This window comes from Pundamilia nyererei, unplaced genomic scaffold (assembly GCF_000239375.1).
Source record: "Pundamilia nyererei isolate P.nyererei 1_Seehausen unplaced genomic scaffold, PunNye1.0 scaffold00015, whole genome shotgun sequence".
NCBI lineage: Eukaryota > Metazoa > Chordata > Actinopteri > Cichliformes > Cichlidae > Pundamilia > Pundamilia nyererei.
In genome coordinates, this window is record NW_005187416.1 from 5,335,940 (window position 1) to 5,362,229 (window position 26,290).

Genomic DNA, 26,290 nt, shown 5'->3' on the forward strand with positions numbered 1-26,290 from the left:
TGGATCTGTATGTGGGTGTGTGTGGCTTTCTTTGAAAGGTTACAGATCCCACGTGGCTGTTATCATCTAATCAGTTGTTAGTTGTGCGTGCAAATTAGATGAGATTGAATTGAAAGATGAATGTGTAACTGCTGGTTAATTACATCCAGCAGGGCTTTGTCTGCTTCCTATAATTATCATGTAAATGCACTTTTTATGGGGAACATATACGTTAGCGACTTACTGTGTGAGCAGCAGGTGTGTGCATGGAAGAAAGTGACATTAAATTTCATGGAAGATCAAACCCTGTATCAAACCCAGCACTGTATATTGGTGTTGCATGGCCATGGCCATAAAGTGAAGATAGTTTAAATTCAAATTGTGCATTTTTTATTGTGCATTAGTGGCATATTTTTTCCACCCACAGGGAATTGTGGCAGATTTGGGGACACATCTGTCGCTCGCTTTCTGTTCATGTTCATTTGAGTTTGAGCAACTAACTAGAAACCCCGGGAGCTTTCTGGGATTCGTCTCAGCATCCGCAGAATCTATCAGTGCCATCTGAAGAGGTGTAGATGCTATACCTGCTACCTGTTGTCATGGAAAGAGAGCTGACGTTGAAGGCTAACCTGTATATTTACTGCTAAATGTATGACACAAAGGGTGTCTGTGCTCAGCCTCAGAGACTGAGTGAGGAGCTCATTTACTAACATTCAATAACTTCGGAGTACACAATTGTGACTGGGGCAATGCTTTGTAATGTACTGACATTGCACCTCTGACAGTGGGCATTTACTCGCACCAGTCTTGAACTTCTAATGACTATATTGTACTTTCATGTAATGTATGGTGCATATAGGTATATCCTAATATCTGCGACAAATGCTAATGTTACCAGACCTCAGGAAGGCTAACACATGCCCTACTACTGCACCACCATGCTACCAATAAACATGACAGATGCAGAAGAAAACCCACAGAAACGAAATCAGCTCTTCATTTAACTTGAATAAATAAGGAAATGTCAAGACCTTCAAAAATAAGAGTAAAACTCATATTTTAATTAATTTGTTTTAGCTGAACAGATACTGGACCCACCAAAATAAAGTTGCAAATATGACCCTTTTAGTTCTTGCAAACCTGTATGTATCTTTAGGACCTTCAAAAATACACATAATTATCTTGAGGTCCAGTATTGGCCCTAAGGGTGTCTAGATGTAGGGACTATTACTGGACACCTTTTTCTGAGGGTGTAGCTCACAGTTCTAGTGAAGGCCACAATGTTAAATCAACTTTTCTATAATTACTGTATCTGAAGCGTCTTAAACCTTACCATCTGCCATCAAAACAAGTTTTGGCCACTGGACTCAGACCATTAAAGCATGTTCCTAGAGGGTAGCTCCAATAAAGGCTGGTGACAGTGCACCCGGGATAAGATAGATGGTTGATGGACGTCTGGAAGATGCATGCAACTCAAGACTTATATTGCTGATATAGGCGACGGAATAAAGAAAAGATTCTTCAAAAGATCAAAGAACAAAGGCAAAATTATTATCCGACACGTAGAAGCATGGTGACATCAAATCTCACATCAAGAAGTGTGGCTCCAAAACGAAGCCCCAGAGGTGGCAACTGGGTCCCAAAACTGCAGGTCCTCTAATCAGTGCAAGAGTGAGTGAATCCCCGTAGACATTAAAAACCTGAACACTGTGACGGTTTTGGTCTCTATTGCTTATATTCACCTGTGTACCAGCTGGACTGTGGTTAAACTTTGGTGTCCCTAACCTGTTTCAATTTGTGTTGAGGCTTGAAATGTGCATTATCAGCTCTCGGTCACGTTGAATGAAGCTGGGCCCTTTTAGCTCTCTGCAAGACTCGAGCTCAGCTAATAGAAACTGGACTTCTCCATCAGGTTTGTGGTGTTTGTGCATCTGTAGTATATTTTTAATGAAACTCTCTGATTAAGAATATGTCTTTCTGGTTGCTTTGTTGTGGATTGGCATCATCCCTCATTGGCTTTCTACCAGCAAAATAGTTTTTAATTGACACCCTTGGCCAAATAGCGACATTTCTACGTGGCATCCACTTCAAGTCTCTCCGGTGAAGACAAGTGTTTTGCTCCTTTTGTTTGTGTTATTATCAGCATAGTTGTTCTTACCCTGAAACTAAGTTGGATCGGCTGGTGAAAAACAAATATATCAGTTAGTACAAGAACACACAGAAGTTTTTCAGCATGTGAAAAATGTGTACAGCTTATTTTGCATTATTCACATAAATTCTTGAAGATAAATTCAGGACTTTGGTGTAGCGTTATTGTTGCTCATGTGTAGTCCACAACGGCCACCAATCACTGGAATTATTCCTGGAGGGAGCATCTTCTGGGCCTCGCGTGTCTCTGTATTTCATCACCTCCGAGACACTTCAAGACACAGATGATGGTATCTGCCCCTGGTCTGACTGCTCCCTCATAAACACCTCCACGCACACACAGACACACATATACATGGCCACGCATGGACACGCAGCTGCTCGCACGGCCACATTAATCTTTAATGGCTTCATTTATTTTCCCATTCGACCCCTCCCACGCCGGCCCGTGAACATGTCAGCGCTGTGACGTATTGCTGCTGTCTGCTCAGAATTCATGCGGCGCTTGTGACCAGAAAAATCAGATAAATCAAGTCTTATTCATGGAGGTGCACACGAATGGAGTCGTCACACTCTGCCTGAAAAAAAAGTGTTCCCACTACAGAATACCAATAATATCAGCGAGGCACAAATATAACATCTGGCGTGGTGTTTACTGGGAGCATGAAGAGCTTCCACACCAACTTATTTCAGATTTTAGGACGGATCCTGATATTTGATTGTTTTAACTCGTATTCAACGTTCAGTTTGATGATTTAAAATGCAGATTTACATTCTACAATAAATTATTACATTGGATTCTGTAGCTCTAATGCACTTCTGGCTCTTCCACAGTGTCAGAGGAAGACAGTCATGGCAGATGGCTGCTCCTATCTGAGCCTAGTTCTGCTGGAGGTTTCTTCCTGTTAAAAGGGAGTTTTTCCTTCCCACTGTTGCCAAGTCTTTGTGCATAGGTCATCTGATTGTTGGGGTTTTCTCTGTATCATTGTAATATAACTTCTCTCCATTACTTAGACTTAACCTTAAAGCACCTTGACGTGACTGTTGTGAGATGGTGCTGTGTAAATAAAACTGAACTTGAATAAGGTTTTGTGGGGAGCCTTGCTGCCATGCTTTTTACCAGCTTTCGACGGGGAAACTGAAGCAAGACTGGACTAGACTAGGCAGGCAGTGACACTGTTAAAAATACGCTCAGGACCAATTACAAGGACTTTGGTTTTATGTGATTCAGCCCCAACTGTCATGGAAGGTCATGAAACTCTGCTGTGAATAAATTTAGCAACAGTTTTCTTCCATTTTTTTAATTTTCAGATTTTAAATCACTTTACAAAATTACTTTGTCATTTTAAGAATGGTAGAGATTAAAAAGATTCAGATTGTTGAATCTCAGCTGTTTCTACTTTTGTTATGAAGTGGCTATATGGCAGACAGGATCTAGACCGAGACGCAGGACTCAGGAGGCAGAAATGAACTTGAACTCAGCTTTAATGTTGGTCATTCAAAAGGGTAAAAAAGAAAGTACAAAACACTTGACAATCAGCTGAAATCTCCAAGGGAAACCAGAAACGTACAGTGATGAGCGAGGACATGACACCGGACCAGTGGAGACGGAGACAGCAACGATGGCGAGAGGAAACAGGTGGGAGGGCAGCTGATACTAAACCCAGAAGATGAGACAAGGGAAGCAGAACGAAATACAAAGTGAGAGTAATAATAGACTAACAAAATAAAACAGGAAATAACTAACAATGAGGCCAAGGCTCAAACATACAAACTTGGTACAGAAAGAGGGAAAAACTCCAGAGAAGACTGAGGGAACAGAATGGGAATGACTGCATGTAAATGTGAAAGTATGTTTAAAAGAGACGTTGACAACTTCTGAAGAGGACACACAAACACTAAGATATAATAGAACGCTAAAGATGAACTATACAGAACGATAATCCACCAAAATATGTTAATAAAAAATACACCTTCACTTCTAGGAAACGGTGTCTCTAAAACTGCCTTTTCTAAAAGCAGTTATCCTGGAGAATCTTTGTTGAGGAACATAAAAGTTATCTTCTTTTAAAAAATGATTCAACTGCAAATAAAACGGCAGCTCCAGACATCTGGGCGATTTGATAATAGAAAGAGAGTTTTAAAAAATGTCTGTACAATTTGAATTTTTTAAATGGGCTAATAAAGGTGGTGGAATTAGAATAAAGTGGCACTGGTTTTATCCTTTAAACTAGTGCGTTAAAGCAGAGTGACAGCCGGCAGCAAGGCAAAGAGCTTTTTGTTCTTTTTATTCCAAATGAGAGCTGGGATTTCTAATGTGAGGCTTCTGTTTTATCTTCACTCACTTCTCTGCTGGAAAGAGTAGAGGGAGGGGTGACATGCACCGAGGCTTCCACTTCACTTTACATCTACGTGCTGCATCTCTAACTGACTGAGCAGGAGGCTTTTAAAAGTCACCAGAGCTTTCATGGGCTGCTGGAAATAGTTATTTGTCTTTCTCTAACCTTCAATTTCACATGAAAAAAAACAGAGAAATTACACTTTTTAAAATGCAGATTGAAAAGAATAAAGTACTTGTTCCCATTTATTTCCAGCGTGGACTGAAATATTGTAAAATATATTGACACACAAAGTGAAACATCCGATGCTGCTGATCTTGTCGTGACAACTGCCGCCCATTTGGGTGAAAACCAAAGCAGAACAGAAGCAGCTTCACCTGTAGCAGTGATTAAGAGGAGAGTCATCTATCCCATAAGGCCGAGCTGGAGCACCACTTTGTGTAAACAGATTTTATTTCCCTGAATGGCTGACAGGTTGATCTGCGTAATGAAAAGGGTTCTCGAAGGACCAGGAGTGTAAACATCCACACATCGGGGAGTTTTGTGCATTAAATGCCTTTTAAATAAAAAATACACATCGAACAAACTAATCTGTTTCTGTACAGGTGAGTGTGCTGTTAAAGACTTTCAGTAGCTTCAAAACTAGTGTTGCACTTTGTTTCTACCAACATTAGCAGCATATATTCTTTATATGTATATATTTTTTATATTTACTAAGAAATGGCTTCTTTCTGTATATAAAAGAATGCCAGTGTACACTCAAATATTTATGCCCAAAATGCTCACTAATCTGTATACCATATTTTCCACGGCGCACTTAATATCCTTTAATTTTCTCAAAAATCGACAGTGCGGCTTATAATCCGGTGTGCCTTATGTCTGAATTCTGGTTGTGCTTACTGACCTCGAACCGATTTTATGTGGTAGACGGCGCTCAAGAAATCTGTCAAAAAGTGTTTTTGTACGACTTTGGTAAGCTACGAAGCCGCACCTCTTGATGGATTGTTGGAGCGTTACAGCTACCATAGTCAGGAGCCTCGCGGAGTATCCTGTCTAAAACTCCGTCCCTTCAGGTCCCAAAGTCAAACGAACACTGCGGCATCACTGAGAGTTTAAAACTGTCTAAATTCTTTCGTCTTTATTAAAATGATCAGCGTTGCTGCTTTACCAGGTGTAACAATTAATTTTAGCATCCAGGCATCCATGAAAATGATGGCGCGATATGGCAACCCTGCTTCTGTCAGTCTGCCCCAGGGCAGCTGTGGCTACAACTGTAGCTGCCTCCACCAGTGTGTGAATGTGGGAGTGAATGAATAGTGGAATTGTAAAGCGCTTTGAGGGCCCTGAAAAGCACTATATAAATGCAATCCATTATTATTGTCATTAAAACAGAATTTATTAGATTTAACTGAGTTTGAAGTTAGCAGGGAGTTAGCTCGCTAGTTTTCATCTAAACATGATATAGCATGTTCTGACTGAGAGATTTCTGAAAAAATTAAGACGTACAGCTCTGCTATCACTTCCAACATAAATGAAGACAGGAAACTAAACAGCAGTGACGTTTGTAGGGTTACTGAAGTTGGGCTAGATGGTATATAATGATGTGCTACGTTAGCTAGCTACACAGCTATGTTAGCATAGCATAAACACAGTGAAGCTGGAGGATGAACGCTAACCTTTTTCCACTTGTTAACGTGAGCATTCCCGATGGTTATGGACAAATGCAATCGCAACGTAGGATGTTGTAAACGGACCAAACTTCAGATCATCCATCCACAATACGAGGTTAGCCATTAATATACTGCAACAACATGGGAATAGAGCAGCTGCCAGATAATTCAACATTAATGAATCAATGGTACGGAAGTGGAGGAGGCAAGAAGAATGAGTTGAGAAAAGTTTGACTTATCTGACTGTTTTGTTTCGCTTAATGCGCCTTACAATCCGGTGCGCCTTTTTAGTCTGAAAAATACGGTATATAGAGTTGTTAAAAACAGTAAATGTAATGGAAACCGTTCAAATGAAACCTACTTGTGTCATGCGCCGTGGTGCGCGGGCACGAAAGGATCCAGGCGCAGACTAAAAACTAAAAATCCGGGGAAACAATGACACGAGGAAGCCGGGATCGGGACGGCGGGGGGCTGCAATAGAAAGGGGAGATGATTACTAGGGAGCCAGGAAGCGGGGAGAACATATCAGGACTGAGTTAGAGTAGGGCCTTACGATAGAACGGAACCGTGGGAGCTCGGGAGGGAAGTGTGGCAGTCCGTGGGGGCAGGAAGTCCGTGGAATGGCGAGTGGGCCAGGTGAGCACCGCGAGATCCAGTTGAGCCGGAGGACAGGCAGGTAGCAGACGCCGAGTAGAAACCACTGTGGGGATGACTACGGACTGGCGTGCTCCACGCCAGTCCGGAGCATCCGTCAGCGCCGTGGATCTCCGTGTAATCACCGGGATGGAGAGCAGGTGTGCTGGTGATGGCCCAGCCCGGGGGTGTGGCTACCCGAGCATCACGCATTCCACAGACACAGGACCACGGACCATGACAACTTGATGGGTATACATTGATTTATACCAAGTATATTTAACTTCATGGTTAATTATTTAAATAACGAAACCCTTCATTTGATATATTTGAGCTGTTTTATGCTCTTTGTTTATGTTTATGAGGACAAAGAATGTAGCAAAAAAATTGACATTAAAGTCATATATATTTACCAGCCAATTTATTAGGCACACCTTTTCAACTGCTCTTTGAAGCAATTATCAGCCACTCACTTGGCAGCAGCTCATGAATTTATGCATGTAGACGTGATCAAGACAACCTGCTAAAGTTCAAACAGAGTGTCAAAGTGAGAAAGATTTAAGAGACTTTGAAAGGTGGCATGGGTGTTTGAAAATCCCAGTAGATCCCTGTCTGGCACAAACACTACCATTTCTGGGATTTATGGAGAATGGTCTGAAAAGAAGAAGATATCCGCCGAGCGGAGGTTCTCTAGGAGAAAATGTCCTGTTGATGTCAGCGGTCAGAGGAGAATGGCCAGACTGCTCTGAACAGGGAACAACTTTTTTATAACCAATGGATTTAAGTAATTTTCCTGATGACTTTCTGGTCTTAGTCATAAGTCTTGTGTTTTATTGAACTTGATGAACATGGTGTTCATTTTGTAAATGATGGTCTTCCTCAGAGTCAGAAAAGGAGGAGGAGCAGAATGTGGCTCCAGTACTGTATCTGTCATCACCTGTTACCTTTTGGTCTCTTGTAGGTTTGACAGTCTCATAATAGAAATGTCAAAGATTTGACGGGTTGAGAGGGACGCTGGCTTCACCTGTACAAACACACTCCATCGCTCTGAATTGAGGTTAAATGTCTGCAAATATTGTGTCTCACATAATTGGAATTTTTTTCTTTTAGTCCTCATCTGTCGTGGTACTTAAAAAGCCTGTCTCACAGCGAGGAGTGTTTGGGGTTCCAGAAGCGTGTCAAAATGTTTTGAAATGTATTTAGTCATGCCCATTGATCTGCACCTGATGCTTGGCTGATTTGATGTCCCTGAATGCTCCAGTTTACACGACCCGCTGCTGCTGCTATATTGGTGCTACAATCGATCAGGGCCCAGGGTTGAGGACCACCTGAGCATTACTTTGTATTTTAACAAGCACTGCACTATAAGTCATATGAAGGAGATTTAGGAACTCAGAATGTCAGAAACAACCAGAATATGGTTTAGCTGATGGCCTCGTTTAGGCTGTCATTTTTAATACACGTCATAAAAACGCAAAAAGTTAGTCGTGAGTATGAATCCACATATCGGTGTTATTTTTGTCCATCCAAAGAAAATCAGAAAACAAAAATAACATTTATGTTTTTCTCAGTTCTTCAGTAGTCTAACATAAGAAACAGCCTGGAGTCAAGAATAAGAGCTGGCATCATTCCCATCTTACAAAGGCCTGGTCAGTGTTACATAAAAGATGTTGAGACCAGTGTTTCTCAGGCTCAGATGGAAGATTTAGAAAATACTTCCTATGTTCTTGGTACCCAGGAGAAGCTTGGCAATCACACTTCTTTGCAGTTCATGTTATCACCGCAATTCTCAACCTGTTCAATGCATTTTATACCAAAACAAAGTCTGTTAAGCACATTATCTGAGCAAAAACTTTCCCTCAGTTCAACAATCACTCTTGCTATGTCCGATTAAGATCCGAGTGTAGTAAGATGTTTATATTGTACATCAAAGAAAAAGAACCCCAATGAACCACCAATCCATTATGAGCAGCGCTTGGCAATGGTGGGGAGGAAGAACTCCCTTTAAACAGGAAGCGGCGTCCAGTAGAATTAGAGCCAGGGGCAGACATGTTTGAGTTTAAGACTTGGGATGTTTGAAAGAAGAGATGGTTGCTGTCCAGGTGTGTGCTAAGCAACATGTTAGCATTAGCCAACACCTTCCAGTAGATGGTAAACTGGGACTGAGTGCTGTTGGTGTGTCCAGTTTGGGTGAAACCAAAAGACCAGCAGCTTTTCTCTTGAGCTGGTCCTTAGTTTGTCTGCACTGGTGGTTTGTTAGGGGAAATGTGTGTGTGTGTGTGTAAATCATTTACAACTTTTTGTGCGGTTATAAGTTGAAGTTGTTGTTTTTTTTATTGGCATGTCATTTGAGAACCACAGCTCTCTGCAGAACTACTGAACTTTACACCAATAAGATGATTTCTGCTTTTCCAAACAGTGAGTCTAAAGATAGAGGGAAGTAAATATCGGGAAGTAAATATGAGTTCTGAGAACAGTGAAATTGTGGGTTATTAATAAAGTTTCGACTTTGGAGGGGACTTCGTCTCGTGTTTTCTCTTTTTTCAATAATGTTGATGTCTGAAACACACACACTGGGTTCCTTCATGAAACAAGAGCAGTTGCTTCTTTCTCTCACTGAGAGTCACTTCACAGCTTAGAGGAGGTGATGAAGAAAAGCTGAAGGAATCTAAACAGCAGACAAAGCTTATTTTTACATTATTATTTGCCCCGATTGTTGCTTCTTCTTTTTTTCATCTCAAATGTGTGTATCCGTGTGTGTGTCTACTATATCAGTGATGCGAGCTGAGCCGAGGGCCGCTGTGCCCGCTGACTGGAGCCGTATAGATCAGCAGAGTGTTGGAGATTATGTCCATTGATCGGACAGGAGGGGTTTGTGGTTTGATTCTGTGTTTTGTGATTTCAGGAGCCGAAGGAGCCGTGTTCAGCAAATCAGTGGAGACGCCGCATGTCAGAGCTGAGCCGTTCAAAGAGCTGCGGTGAGTCTTTCCACGGCACACAGCAAGCACTCGGTCTCATGCAATACATGAACAGATGTACCCTGAGTTCACGTCAAAGTTCACAAATACTGCAGCAGTGTAGTGAAATAAAGTGCTCACAGAAAACCAGATCAATCCATCACATCGGTACACCGCACAGATGGCACAAATTAATTTATGGGAATTAATTAATGGAAAAGCATTTGAATGAATGTGAATCGGATTGACAAAACTGAGGTACACTTCAACTGCACTCCTATGGCAGGAGCGTAAAGATTACACTGCTTTGATGCCCTTTCTGACTTTAATAATACCAATAAGTTGCAAAAATGATCACCCTCTTGTATTCAGTAAGACTTCAGAGTATAACCGAGACCACAAACATATCACAAAACGCGAGGTTTTTATTCACATAACAGTTAAAAGGAGCTGAGAGCCTTTTTCACACAGACTTCTACACAATCAGGCTTATTTTGCAACTAGAAAAGTCGCCCCCTGTAGGCCATTAAAGAGAATGCAGGATTAAGGCACTTATGAGTTGTTTTACTGCAGTACTTAAGTGGTACAGCAATAAAAATTAAAACAGCTAATATGATTATTCTGGGAGAATATTCCATTTTTAATAAAAAGTGGTTAAATCTTGGCGATACTAGTTCCCTGACATTCTCCCATTAATTGTCATGGTCCTGGGTCTCTGACACACTATTTGAAGCCTGTTCTGGATTTTTGGTTTGGTTATCTGGAATTAGATATGTTCAAGGTCCTGAAACCCTTTGACTTTTGCTATGTATATGTCTTGGTTCTTCATGTTAGTTCCCCTTCGTTTCCAGTCTGTCCTAATCTCGTCTCTGTGATTGGTATCACCTATGTGAAGTCATGTCCCAGTCGTGTCCCTGTGTTCTGTCTCCATCGTTTTCTGTTTTCCCCGTCTGTTCTGACAAGTTCATGTCTTAGTCTTAGGCTGTATCCCAATTCACGGTCTGCAGCCGTAAAGGCCGCATTTCAAGGCCGATTACGTCACAGCGGTGCGCCGAAGGCTGTCCCAATTCAAAGGCTGCTCGAAATGCGGCCATGAAATGCGTCCTTCATTTCCCTGAATTTTAAGGATGTGGCGGTGTAGACTTCGTGGCCCAACATATCCCAGAATGCATAGCGCGGCGGTGGGTGTGGATAACTTTGCTGAAAAAAAAGGGCGGATGAGGGGCAGCCGAAGAGTAAACTTTAAGTACTGAATATTATGTCACTTATTTATGTGCAAATGTTTAATAACGAAGAACATTAAAACATTACTGTTGGCCACATGTCGGCAAAGTTATGTGACATTAGTGACGTTTGTACTAACTTGGTTTTAAAGCCTTTACTTTAAAATATACGCCGTTCAATAGCTGAGCTCAATCAGAGAATGATCAAAGCTCATGTAGAAACAAACAAATGAACAAAAGATTTTCTCCTTCATTTCTGTCAAACAAAGCTGTATGAAACGTTTCCAGCTGTTAGTATCATGGTTGCTAGGCAACCTGGGCAGCGCAACAGAGGCTAGACCATCCCATTTCACAAGCCTCGCACTTCCGGCCTTAGCGGTCTTTGAGTATGCGGCCCTTGAGGATCATTGAGGCTGCGTACTTTAAGGCTGCAGACCCTGAATTGGGATACAGCCTTAGTCTCTGAGCTAGTCACTTCCTGTATCATTTTGATTCAGGGTCAGTTTCACGTCCTCATCAGTGATGAGTCTGTTCAGCTGTGTGCTCCAGGTGTGTCCACTCTGCCCTAATCTCCTCCTGTGTTCATGTCGGGTCCTCTCATGGTGTGTGACTCTCCAGTCGTCGTTTGTTCCTGTTCGGCTCCATTGTTGTTTTCGGGTTTTTGTTTCCTTCGCCTTTTTACCCGCATTTAAATGAAGCTGTGATTTTGACGTCCTTCACACTTTGATCACCACACGCTCGTTCACATGACAATACCAGTTCCCTGACATTTTCCCCAAAGAAAATCCTGATTAATTCAGCCTTGCAGGTCCCTCCTTGTAAAATTGAACAGTGAACTGTTGTAAAACAATGAACAGAATAAACCACTTAAAGCCAGATGATGACTATGATGAAAGATTTTGAGGTAGAACAGCTTTAGGTTATCAGCTATCAGTCAAATTCAGCTCAGACTGAGTGTGTGGCTCCGTACTTCGTCGTTCCTCTCCACGGTGTACATGGTGTGTGTTTGCATGTGTGTGAGGCGTGGATGTCTCCGTGGTGTAAACGTCTTGTTTATCATCTTTCTCCCGTCTGTGCTGTCAGATGTGATGACAGTCAATCAGAGCAGAAAGTGAGCGAGACGGATTCCTGGTGTGACTGTGGATAACGGGACGTAGGGATGTCTGCGAAGGGAAAAAGGAAAGTTGGAACAAGAAGAGATAACGTCCACGCGGTCAAGATTAATACTGGTCAGCGAGGGTAGCCTTTTTCTGTTGAGCTCTTGTTTATTAATAATGTTTGTTCACCTATTTTACCTGATTAGACCTCTCCTCAGGACTGACGGGGTGTGTAAAAACTGATTGGTGTCTTTCTCACTCTCCTATTGCAACCATTAAATTTGCTCCACTTCCCATCACAGATCCGCCCACGTGTACTCTACAGTAGCAGAACGCTAATCAACCAGAACAAACGCTGCGAGTGTGTGGGTGGGTGTGTTTGATGGGTATGTTTTGATGGAGAAGTGAGTCTTATTTGCCTTTACTGAAATACAGACTTTTTCACTTCTCATTCGTGTCCGCCCAAGAAGCTCGTTTGTAATTCTGTAAACCAGAGGCTATTTAGGTCTGTTTCTCTGTGCGTATCCTCCTGGGTGATGCCACAGCTTATCGCGGAGGTGCTTCACCAGGCAAAGTTTATATAAAACTACATTTAAAAAACAAAAAAGGTCATTACTCACTAGGTATAACGTAAACAGCAACAGACCTAGAATGCCTTGTGGCGTTTCCATCCCATTAGTAATGCGCAAGCTGAGTAGATGTTTCTGGCCCTGCTTCATTTATTTGTAATGTGCATGGAGAAGAGGACATTACAGTCAAAACTAATTTAAATTCTTAAATCAGATAGATTTAAAGGTGTATTACAAATATCTGTAAAGTTATGACCCTGATTAAGGATGTGATGTGATGCTGTCCAGAGACTGAGGGCATCAGAAAGTATGCTGACCTTTACAAAGTAGTTTTGCCCCAAAGGAAAATCTAATTTTAACCTTCCAGACCAAGTTGTGTTTGTCTTAAACCGAACAGATATAGAAACTCAGTTGCTGTTTTTTAGAGTGCCACCATAAAAACGTTGCAGTTTTCCCAGCACATCCATATGCTTACATTATTAATTATAGATCCATCAGAGCACTTTTTTATGCAAGGTAGCTCATAATGTAAACAAGTTTAACTTCCAGCCCTGCTAAACACACTGAGTACAGACTTATAGACTTTTTTTAAAGGCAAAAAGTCAATCCCCTGATGCCCTATATCTACAGTCGTGATCCAGAAACCAGTGGTTGGAGACAATGGCACCTGTGTGCAATAAACTTCGCTCTCATTGTCTTTGAAACAGCTGCTATGAAGATGAGAACCAGGTCAAAGCAAGTCCTGGTGTGTTGCAACAGTCAAAGCAACAATAGGATGGAGTCAGTCCACTATCAGTTTGTAATTGGTCAAATTGGCAGTTAAAAGCAATCTGTAATCTGCCAATTAACTGTTATAAATCGCTCATCTGTTCCCATCTGTTGCAAATCTGTTGCTGTTTGCATACACAGAAATTCGCATTAAACAGAAATTCACATGAACTGAACCCAGCCAGTTGGCAATCTGTCTGGCAAATTTTTGCAAACCTTCACTAATCTGTCTGAGAGTGACTGCACTCAGTCCAAGTTGGACCAGGATTGTTTGGAGGCATGCTACCTCCCACCGGGCAACCTGTGCAATTGGCTTGCCATCAAAACTAGTCATCCATAGGTTGATAGTCTTGTACACTCAATGCAGTCAACCACCAGTTTGTCATACTCGTGGGGATGTTGCCGTGCTGTTTTTACTGTGACTGAATCAGAACAGCTGTTTCAAACAAACCCTGGTGCTGTACGTTTTGCAAAATGTGTTCAGTGTGGAGTTTCTCGTTGTTGCAACCTGGTCAATTACTTAATTATTTTCTACAAATAAAGCTCACTGCTTTCATTGGTATTGTTCATCTTCTAGCTTTCCATATCAATCCCAAAAGTGAAAAAGCCGCTTGGCAGTACTTCCTCATTTTATTTGGCTCCATCTACTCGATGCGTTTTAGCAGCACAGGTTCTCTGTCAAGGTGTCCTTGGTTGTGAGCTTTTACCGACATTTTTCCTCAATACTTGAAGTAGGGTGTTGTTTTTGCACTGCAGCAAAGGACACAAAGGACGAGAACTTTCTTTTTGTAATGCTGCTACCTAAACATTGATTCATACAACTAAAATTCGGTGTATCGAAGTAAGTGGACCGTTTCTTTACTCTATATGTAACATGTTTAACTGTTCTGGCCATGCAAAACAACCTAAACAAAGTAACCTAATGGCATCCCATAGATTAACCCAGGCAGCAGGACAGTTAGGCCATAAGCAAGCTGTTTATTTTGCTTTATCACATGCACTATATAGACAGCAGTATTGCGTGAGCCTATCTACACATTACACCTACAGGAGCATTTACGACATCCCATTCAAATTGAGCCTTGTGCAGCTACAACAGCTTCCACTCTCCTGGGAAGGCTTTCTACAAGATTTTAAAGTGTCTGTGGAAATGTTTGCCCGTTCATCCAGAAGAGCATTTCTGAGGTCAGACACCAATGTGGGACACTCACAATCTCTGTTCTCGTTCATCCCAACGGTGTCTGATGGGGTTGAGATCAGGGCTCTATGTGGGTCAATCAAGTTCTTCCACACCAAACTCATCCAACATTTCCTTTTTGGACCTTGTTTGAAAACTCCAAAAATTCATGGTCAACTGAAGCATTAATATTTTCCTTCATTGGAACTAGGTTTAGGCTAAAGCCCAAAAAACAATACGTGGTGTGTTAAAACACTTGTCTATAAACAGTTCCAACGAGTAGTCATTTCTGACAGTCCTGTTTTAGCATGTACTTCGTCTTCTTCCACCTTATCCAACAGAAAGCAAATAACAGTCTTTGGTTCAGATCCATTGATTTCAGCTTGCTTGTCACCATCTAAGCCTTAGTGCATCATCTCCCCTTCAGAAGAAGTTGGCTAAGGCTTAGAGCTGTTAATACCTCAGTTCAGCTGAAGTAATAAAAGATGTAGCTTAGATAATGCTGTCAACAGACAAGAATCTTCTTTCTTCGCTTATTAACCTCTCAACATCCACGTGTTCATGTAGACACCATTTAGCAGTGGGTTGCATTTTTAACTACATGCCAAACAAACAGTTTCAGAAACTATAAAATGTATCCTTCAGAGAAACACTCTTACATACCTTTTAGTGTTAAAGTCCTTTTGTTTTTGAGATGATAAGAATATATGTGGATCTTTACTTTACCCTAAACCCACAAAGTGAAATGTGAATCATCGTGGAGAGATTTGGGGTCACTCTTCTTTAGTTTTCATTTAGTTCCTTTCAGAGGTCTGGACTTTGGCTGGGCCATGGTAACACCTTGATTTCTGCTGCAGATTTCCTGCTGTTCTTGGGATCATTGTCCTGCTCCTGATCAAACTTGTGGTCTGACTTTGGGTTGAATTTATGGTAACATTATAGTAACTTAAAGATTATGGCTTTGGTAATGCACACCTGAATGCTTCACACCTGCAAACAACCAAAACGTCTGCTTTTGTAGAGGTGCTCACACTTCCTGATGATCAGCTGTTCAGCTACATTTGATTGACAGCATGTAGCTGTTATTTACCCCTCAAATGCAGAGTCTTGTGAAAACTTTCTTTATCACATGACTGCAGAGTTTCCATTATTCTTTTTAGGAATATACTTGGACTTGCCTCAAGGCGCATCAACAGGCCTCGAGGCGGTCCAGTACACCATTTGCAACCACTGGATTAACCTACCATGACCCCAGCAGTTACAAAGGTTTGGCCTTAACACAGCAGCACTCCAGCTACAGCAGACTTTCCAGCATTAAGCAGACTGCAGTGCTCTTTAGACGGAAAATGTTCATGTTGTTGCAGTAAATGTTATATGCATGATCTTTCTATCTATATAGCACAATGGTATTCTTTGATCTGAATTGAATGAGAGGGACAGCGGTAGAAAGACTGTGAAGTGAAAATGAGAAAATCTGGAGAAAGAAAAGGGGGAGAAAAGGGGTGAAAAAAGTATGGAGCGTGAAGATTAAAGAATAAGAGGGGGTGAGAACAAAAGAGACGCGAGTGACAGTGAAAGAGTTTGAAAGTATATGAAACTGGGAGGAGGGGGGGGGGGATATTAAGAAAAAACACAGTATGGAAAAAATGAAAGAGGATCACTTTTGTCCGAAAGTCTGAGATGAATAGAGTGACAAAAAAAGAGCGTGTAAGAGAAAAACGAGACAAAAGGGGATTTTGAAGAGAACTGAAATAAAAAGAGCTTCATGTGATAGAAGCGAAGCTATGGAGACGACTTTGATGGGATTTAGGGGTCAAATAGAAAACGACAAATAACTAATAAGAGCATTTCAGTGGTGTTTGCATTGAGATGAACTGAAAGCATCAATCACTGCTGCTTCCTTTCTGAATCATTCGTTCAAATAATAAGAAAGTGATACTTTTACATCACTGATGCAATACATCGTTTCCTAGGTGACACTCCAAAGCCTGTCGTCAGGTCACTGTCCACACAACAGAAGAGTCTATAGTCAGGTGTACTTTTTCTTCCCTCTTCCCCTTTGTTGATGCATCTTTGGTGACAACTAGCCAATTGAGAATGAAATATGGCCCAAACTATCCAATTATGTCAGAAAAAGGCGAGCGAGCTCGTTGGTGCATGGCTAAAATCTAATCTTACCCTAATCTCTCCAAGCTCCTTGGCAGGTAGCAATCGAGGAATCAAATCCTATTTCAGGATATCATATTAACCCCTAACACATTTTCGGGCAGCCAGACACACATCCCAGCCAGAGCTGCCGCTTCTTCATCAAAGCCATAACCGTTACATCCATCTGCGTGGTAATACCTTGTCAACAGGATGTGTCTTTGCATCTGAAGAATGCCTTTGTGATTCGCCCGCACTGGCAAATTTGAAAGCGCAGCTTCATTTGTATCCCGACCAACTGAGAGATAAAGGGAATATATGTATGAAGCAATATAAAGGAAAGCGAATGCAGGAGGGGAAGAGAACAAAAAAGCAGAACAGAAACAAAATGGGAGCATCAGTGAGAAGAACTTTTTCTCCCTTTGAATGAAATAACACGTGAAGGTCCTCATGGAAACTTTGGTAGACTTGCATTAGCCTGATCTGTCCCTCGGTTATTCGTGTATCTTGTAGCGCTTCGCCGTGCACGGTAGCGTAATGGGACTGGGACTGAGACCATGGTGATGGACAGAAACAAAAAAGGTTAGAGACAGTCGGGAACCCAGCGTTCCCTCCAGTAACTCCAGTAACTCTTCTTCTGCCTGTATTGATTACATTTTTATAATTTTAACGTTGTTAGCACCGTTAGACACTCTAATGATGAAGCAAAGACTTCAACAGGCAAGTAAAACCAAAATAATACTGAATACTAAACAGTTTTTTAAAAATCCTAATAAATACTTAAAATATTAAAGCCAGTAAAGAAATTATCTGAGGAATTACATCCGTCTTCCTGTACCGTGTATGTTCTGGAACAGCCAGAAGGGCCCACCTGCTGCCTTTGAAAATGAGGCTAGTTTCTGCCTGCTTTCCCTGCGACTGCACCTCCTCTTGTAACCACACGTGTTAGGTGTAGCGTGAAGCTGGAGAGACCGGTGGAGTTAAACAATATCGAGCTGATGACATGTTGTGCTGCTGTAAGTGCAGTAAAACCTTTCCAACAAGCATCAGACAGAACATCACAGCAGCGAAAGCAAGAGAGCGAGACGCAGACGGGAGCGTGTTAGCCGTCATGTCAACTCTCCTGACCACAGTTTGTGATTCGGTGAAAAACATATTGTAAAGGAAAAGCTGCTGGCAGTGCGCTGCTGCTAATCCATGACACAGTAAACCATGAGCAACATAGAACTGAACTGAATAGATCAGCCCATGGTCACGACATCCAAACCAATCCAAACATCAGCTCAGTGCATCCCTACTAACAGGTTCATCATTTTAACTAGGCCTAACAAAACAAACTGAAAATGAAAGTGAGTCTGAATAGAACTGAATTCAGTCGGCTTCTATTTAATCCACTTCTTAATAACGGTCACGGTCAGTCAGTGCTTCGTAGTGTAAGGCTCAGAATTATAGAGGGAAATCCAAGAATTAGATGATCCCTGTTACGTCCCCACGAGGGAGGTCTAGGGGTGTGAGTGTGGGGACCGGTAACCAATGGGTCTGGAACAGAATGAAAAGGAAAGCAGACAGAGGTGTTTAGCATATGTGGTTTTATTACAGATAATCTTAACATAAAGAGATGGCAACACTGCTTTATCAATAAAACCGAAAGAAGAGGTCACAACAACAAAGGAAACAACCGATCAAACAACCAAAGGGGACACTTCCAAGGGCCCACAGGCCCACCCTGTCACTAGCAGCTACTCTCCCCACCACTCCCACAACTCCCACAACTCCAGGACACACGCGCGGTCTTTTCCAACAACAACAGTGTGGGGTCACAGAAACAAACCAACCCCCACATCACACAGTTCTCCCCCAGCCTATGTAACCTCAGAGAGGTGATTGCTGACGGGGTCCAGCTGCCAAATGAGGGTAATGAGCAGCAGGTGCGTCCTGGAGAGAGGGCAGAGTGAAAGAGAGACAGAGGGGTAGGAGGAGCAAGAGAGGAGGAGGCGGAGAGAGAACAACACCACACCCACACAAGGGCAATTTCAAGAGGGGGGCCCACTGTGTGTTATACTTGTATAACTATGCATGTGACAAATGATAAAGAACCTTGAACCACTAGGGCCGTAACATCCCCGTGTGCTGATGGTAGAATGATGAACGCAGGGAGGAAGCCAGGTGCAGCCATTTATACATACAGGTTGGGATGATGAGGGCAGTGTAGAGGATTAACAGTTTACACACTGTAGAAATGCAATTTCTTTATCGAAGTTAGCAGTGAAGCACACCTGTTCGTCATCAAATAATGAAACACAGGGCGGCTCCATCTTAAATCACCTGATAGGTCACATGACCACAACCAATGGGAATAATATCCAATCAGAACCACGTCTTATAGAGGACAAACAGCTGATCAATAATCTAGGAGTAATACATATCTCCTCGGCACAAAAAATCAGTGCTGTGAAAGACGCCAGCCTCACGGCGGTGACGATGTGCGCTGATTCTTCCTGTTTTAAGGTAAAGAAGAAGAGCATGAAGAGATCATATGGAAACAATCAAGATGCGAAACTATAGAAAACAGAATAAATAACCACACACAACAAAAACTCTGTGAACGTCCTGAATTTGAGCCTTACTTCAAGACGTTTTTGCTGCTGCAAAGAGACACAGCCTTGATAGTCATGTGACAGCGGTGCGGGCCAATAGAAGAGAAGGGGCCAAACTCCAAAGCTGTCCCACAGATTAATTTTCAGACTGCTTTTTATGCTTTGGACAGATTTAAACACTTGCTTGAGGCTCAGTGTGAACGTTCACAATGAAAGGCTTTAAAATCACCTGTTCCTTTTGTATTAAATAACTCTCACGTGGACGTCCGCTCTGTCTCGTGTTTTTATTGTCCTCTACAGTACTTCAGCACGAGGCAACAGCGCTGCAGAAACTGAAATTATAGAGCAGAAGTCACGGCGCTGCCAACCAAGCTGACCACTGTGATCTGTGAAGAAATCACAGATTCAATGAGCGCTGCCTTCAGCTCTTTCTCTTCTTCTTATATCCCACCTGCCCTCCTCTCCATCTCCAATCTCCTCTCCCTTCTCTTGCCTCGCTTTCATTTGCCGTCTTCTCTCTCCATCCTCACCCTGCCCCTCCTCCTCATCCTCATCTTCTTGCCTCAATTACCTCGATCTTCATTCACCTCTCCCTATCACACCAGGTTCTGATCTCCCTCCTTTCATCCCTCATTCGTCCTCCCATGTCACCCTTTCTTTTTGTTTCATTAATCCGAGCCTAAGCAGTTTGAAAAAGAACAAAACTGCAACAACAAAAAGAAATATTTATTCAGCAGATAGCGCCATGACAAAAGAGATCACGACTCAAGGTGGCCTCCCTCTGCAGGCACATTTAGCACATCTGAGCATTATCACAACCAAGAGAAAAGAATTAAGACAGCACATCCAAGCCCTTATTTCCCCTCCTCCCCCCTCTGTCTGTCCTCTCTAATATCACACCCACTCCTTTCTTCTTCCTCGCTGTCCTCCACACCTTCTGCTCACACTGATCTTGGTAATTGAGAGGATGGCCTGCTCTCCAGCAGAGTGTTCGAGTGACCAATCATAAAGCCCTGCGAAGCGATCAGCAGCACTCTTACTGCCCCAGATTGCCATTTAACCTATGATTTTCTATGTAGCACAAAGGCAGCCCGTTCCAACTCAACATAGCTTACACTATATTTATAACACCAAACAGCTCTGACCGCTGCAAACGGTGGCAGCTAATCAGGCGAAGGCGCCGTGGCCAAGGACAAAGGAGTCAGGCGCAGCCAACGGGGAGCGTGCGGACGCCGCCTGCAGGCTTCGGTCTGTGCAAGTTTACAGTCGATGTCATTAAAAAAAAACACACCAGTTGTTATCTGAAGGCAGACAATATGAGGAGGAAGTGTGAAGAGTTATTAACCTTTGATTGTAGTTGTAGATATGAGGCAGGGCCGAGAGAGGAGAGAGAGGAAATGAGGATGTCCAAAAGTGGAATGGAAGACATGAAAGAGAGCGAGATGAAACTGTATTGATCGCTGTGGGGAAATGAGGCGGTGGCAGCCGCGAAAGTAATAGGCGACAGCAAGGAAATAAAGGTAAGAGTCAAAAGACGAATAACAGGCAGAGGAATATATTATTATAAAGTGGAAGTACATAAATATCCCACAGCCTGATGGAAGGATCACATTAAAGAAGCATTCTTCACTTTGACATCTGTTCTGTACACACAGCTTCTGTTTTAAGTCTGGATTTTTTTTAAATATGAAAAACACTTTATATTAGAACGAGAGGCGAGGAGATGGGAAAGAGCATGAGACAAAGTTTCAATTCGCAGGGGTGGTGAAGAGGAAATGAATACGGATACAAGCCGGGGAGAGAGAAATATTTCATTGTCTGACTCCCCGAGGAGCAACCTGGGAGAATGAGCGGAGATGAGAGAGGAGGAAGGCCTTTAGAAGGAGTAATAGAGGAGGATTTCTTTTTATAACCTGCCTTCCACTGACACAGAATATGTCTGAGGTCCTTTGAACGCTGAACAAACTTCTTCGTCTTGCGGTGTATTCATTTTTATTTATTTATACAGGACAAGGACGAGCAGCAGCCTTTGACCTTTGGATTATTTAAAGTCAGTTTCCGTTGGATTTCCCTCAGTATCTCCCCGTTCCTGCCTCTTTCTTGTCTTTTCTGTTTATACCTTCATCCTTCTTTACCTTTAATGTCTCTAGTCTGTGTTTAGTATTTGCTTTACGATTGTTTTCTACTTTGAAGCTTAGTTTTCTTTTCATATCCTGTGCAGATTTTACTTGTTTCATGATTTTCACTTGTGTCTAGTCCCACTTGCTGTTATTTGTCAATCAACCTTGAGTATATAAATATTCCTGTCCTCCTTCTTGTGTCTACCTCTTGTGATTTGTTAGATTTTATGCTTTTTATATTTCTTTATCAGCACCTTTTGTTGCAATTCGCTCCATCACGTGTTCTGTATTTTCTACTTTCACCTCGTGGCAGAATTGGTAGCAGTGTGGTTTCCTTGCATGGACTCAGCTGTTAAATGTGGTCACAAATTAAAATTTGAGGTTTTAGGAGCTTACGATTTAGGAGGTTTGCCTGCTTTGTATCCATGTGTTTGGGATTTTTGTCCTGTTAGAACACTCATTTGTTTTTCAACCATCCTGCTGTTGATTTGAGGTGAAGTTGTCCTCCTTCATCATTCAATCCACTTTGTGCCAAAACCACTGGCAGCAAAACATCTGCAGAGCATGATGCGACCCCCACCAGGCTTGACAGCTAGTATAAAGCTCTTGGGTTTGAAAGCCTCACCTTTGTTCTAAAAGAATACATGTTTGTCTATTGTTGTGCCATCTGACTGTAAAACTACATAAGTACACTTTAAAAGTAGAATGGGAGGCAGAGCCTTCAGTTTTCAGGCCCCTCTTCTGTGGAACCAGCTTCCAGTTTGGATTCAGGAGACAGACACTATCTCTACTTTCAAGATCAGGCTTCAAACTTTCCTTTTTGCTAAAGCATATAGTTAGGGCTGGACCAGGTGACCCTGAATCCTCCCTTAGTTATGCTGATTCCCATGATTCCCATGATGCATTGAGTATTTCTTCTTCACTCTCTGCACTGAATCATACCTGTTATTAACCTCTGTCTCTCTTCCACAGCATGTCTTTATCCTGTCTTCCTTCTCTCACCCCAACCGGTCGCAGCAGATGGCCCCGCCCCTCCCTGAGCCTGGTTGGAGGTTTCTTCCTGTTAAAAGGGAGTTTTTCCTTCCCACTGTCGCCAAAGTGCTGCTCATAGGGGGTCATATGATTGTTGGGTTTTTCTCTGTATGTAAGGGTCTACATTACAATATAAAGCACCTTGAGGCGGCTATTGTTGTGATTTGCTGCTGTTTAAATAAGATTGGATTGAATAAAACACTTAAGCTGTCAACAGGAAAGCTAAATGCCTTCTAATATCTATCAAGCCTGAAGGTGTTGATTTTGGAGCAGGGGCTTCTCCGACTTCTAAGCAAAGTGATGCGAGTAATACATCGTCATCAACTGATAGCGTTTTGACCTAGAAGTCCATGAGAAAACAGGAGTGAGCTCTCTTGATACATAACTGTATTATACGCATGGCTGATGAGTTTATATCCTTAATCACTAGTTTGAAATCCTACTGAATGCAATACAATGGCTATGCTGTAATTTATGTTCCCCGTTAGAGTCAAACAGATGATCAAGCACGCTATGCTTTAGGGTGGGACTCTCTTCTGAATGAGTTGCTACAGCGTCTCTGGTTTTTTAGCCACATCCACCAACTGACGTGACTTTTATGTTCTGAGTGCTACCAGATTTGACAAGGAGCTGAAATACAGTTGGTCAGGTTCCAAAAAAGTGGGTTACTTAGTTTGAAAACACTCATCGTGATACTCCGTCATCAAACTTGCACTCAAACCCTGAATTTGAGAGGCGATGAGAAAAGTCCGAAGAGTAATGAGGAGCTGGATGTTCTCAGTCATCGGCATTCAGGGCTTTTTTCTTTGGCTTGAAGAGGCATTTCAGTATTCTCCGAACCACCTCTATGGGATCAATTTTTACTCCCTTGTTTTGCAAAGTGTAAGATTAAAGTCTAGTCCATGCTCTCTTAATGTCCAGATACAACAGTTTTAAATTGTGTTGTCTCTAATCTGTTTTTATTTGCCCTCCAGTGACACAGCTCGCTGAGAATACAAATCGATCACGGCAGGCAAAAACTATAGAAATGAGCACGGGGCTGATATACAGTAATGAGGGATTCGTCAGAAATGTTCAGTAGCAGAGAAAGGAAGTTAACCGAAGGACTGATTCACACCATCTATACAGAGCACGTCTTTATAAGAGCGCTTATCATAAAGACTAAGCACGCGGTCAAGTCAATCAGCCACAATGACATTATGTTATTAACGACTATGTATTTAATTAATTACCAGCCTCTGTTCAACGTGCAGTAATTAATATGCAGTGGGGATTAACCCTTGTGGCAGAGATCAAGGGATAAAGCAAAGGAAGCTGAAGTTACAATTTGGTAATTCGCTCATTTGCCTGGAACAGAGGTTTCTTTAGTTCGAGCTCACTGGTGTTACAAATACAGTAACTGCTGGGATTTTAAATGAAAAAACAACATGTCAGCATGGCTTCTTAGTTTAATCAAACTACTTTATTACCAAGGGTAATGTCAGGGACATTATAATAGGAAATAATTACCAATATTCTCACCAACTTCATTACGTACACCTTGCTACTTCCAGGTTGGACCCCCTTCTTGTTTCTTTAAGTCTTTATGAAATGCAACGCGATGCTAGAAACATTCCTCAGAGATTTTGGTCAGTATTGACATGATCACTACCAACACGTGCTGCAGATTTGTCAGCTGCACATCAACGATGTAGCTCTGCCATTCCACCACATCAGAGATGTGATTGAGTTCCGGTGACTCTGGAGGCCAGTTTTAGATAGCCAAGCTTTGTGATACAGAGTTATAAAGACGTAGACGTGGTCACCAACAATACTCAGGTACGCTGTGGTGTTTGAAGAGGCTCAGCTGGTGGGATCCAAAAAATATCTCCACCACCCTGACCTGAAACTACAAGGCAGGATGGATCTATGCTTTCATGTTGTTTGTGATAAATTCACCACCGAATGCCACAGAAGGAATTGAGACTGGTCTTCATGTCCTTGCCTCTCGAAAAAAATGCCAATCAACAACTGTCCAGTGCTAGTGTCCATTTTTGCTTTTCCTTGGCTGAGTTACTGTAGCTCATGGGGTAGAGCAGGTAATCTGGTGGTTTGAGCCCCGTTTGCCAAATATCCTCGGAGTTGCTCTCCAATGCATCCTTTGGAGTGTGAGTCTGTGTGGATGTTAGACAGCAAGCACTTAAGCATAGAAAAAAGTGTTTGTATGTATGGGAGTGAGGTATGTTGCATAAAGTGCTCTGGTGCTCAGGTAGTGTAGAAAGCGCTACATAAGAGTCAGTCCGTTTACCAAGTAGACTGCAACAAACTATCAAAGTGTAACTGAAAACAAAGCTTTATTCTTTTCTTTTTAAACAGGTATATGTGGCATCAGCACAAGCAGGATTTTCTATTTTTAATGCAAGAATGAATAACCTGTTCTAGAAGGACTTTAGAATAATAACACAATTGTACGCTCAGATAAAAAAGTCAGTACTGTAAATTTATCTTTCTCTCCATATTAAACTCCTCTGAACTGACGTCCTGTCATTTGAAGAGCTTTAAGCTACTTTGGTCATGAAACGAAGAAAATCCTGGAATTTCTTTCCTCCCAGATAACCCGACGCTGAACTCTGAAACTAAAGTGAACTTTGCTGCTGGTTTTCTTTCTTGCCTCTTTCAACATTTCCATCTGGTGCAACTGTAGTACAGCGCCTCAGTGTTCTTTGTTCTCGGGGGAAGGCAGGTCACCACCCAGGTGAATTTATTCATTAATGATGCCAGGAGCAAACTCGAGGGATGAAACCAGCATCTAGAGATTGTTAGCACACATGGGTTCATCTACCATCTTATTCTTGTGCTTCTTCTGTAATCTCTGTTACTCTCACCGATGCAACTTGCATGACTTTACTCCCTGTTGTGATTTTTCTCATATTGATTTCTTATATATTGCATATAAACAGTTTCAGAGTTCTGTTATATGGATTTTCAGAAATTTATAGTTTTTTTTTTTTACTTTCTTCTTATTTCTAGCTTTTCTCATCATGTTTGACAGGAAGGAAAAATGTGAAAATACAGGTGTGCACACTTTTAATTTACTTTGCAGTTTTTTGCTCAGGTGAATGTTTAGTAGTACTTAGCTGAACTGCAGAGCTGGGTAATAGTTCCTCACTGCAATCGATGTTTCTACACCTTTCACATAAGTATTCCTGTAATTATTTGTGCATTTTAAACTTAAAGCGGAGTGTTCAAGCAGATACACAACTTCCAGTTCAAGACTGTGTATTTAAAGAGTGGAGGAGTTCGTTATAATCTTAGCTTTAAAATACAGTTAAAAGAAACTTTAGAGGGTAATTTACAGTAGACTAAAAATATGCACAGAGCCAGTGATTAATCACACTTTGCAAGTCATATAGAAGCTTTGATTTATGAGTTTGTTTCTTACTCCACCACCACCGCCAAAAAACTCTTCAGCAATGCCGTCTCCGAGTAGTTTCTGTCTTACCTTTCTACTTTATAAACGAGAATCCCTGCTGTAATAAATAAACCAGTCAACACATCATCTTTATCTGGGTTTTAAATGCATGAAAAAAGATTTGGAAACAGAGTCTCAGCTGAGGAAATAGTGAAAACATGCTTCAGATTAACACTCTGAGTGCACAGAGGCTAAAGCTACGGCCACACGGGGGAAACAGTGGTTGGAGACAGCAGCACTAAAGTGGTTCCTTTGGATCTGTGACCACTCCGTCGGCTGCTGTCTTCATATGATAATAAAGCAGTAAATACACCATGGCTCCAACACCATTGTGAAGTTTGCTGACGACACAGTGGTGTTGGGTGCCATCTCCAACAACGATGAG

At 42.0% G+C, this 26,290-nt stretch overlaps 1 protein-coding gene across 2 annotated transcripts in view; it reads left to right on the plus strand.

The window, feature by feature from the left end:
- The window catches only part of sgcd (sarcoglycan, delta (dystrophin-associated glycoprotein)), a 197,479-nt gene that overhangs the window by 155,210 nt on the left and 15,979 nt on the right, over nt 1-26,290 (plus strand). For both annotated transcript variants that reach the window (XM_005725453.1, XM_005725452.1), the window contains exon 6: nt 9,675-9,747. In XM_005725453.1, coding sequence (XP_005725510.1) covers nt 9,675-9,747 — 73 coding nt within the window. The remainder of the gene's footprint in view (nt 1-9,674; nt 9,748-26,290) is intronic.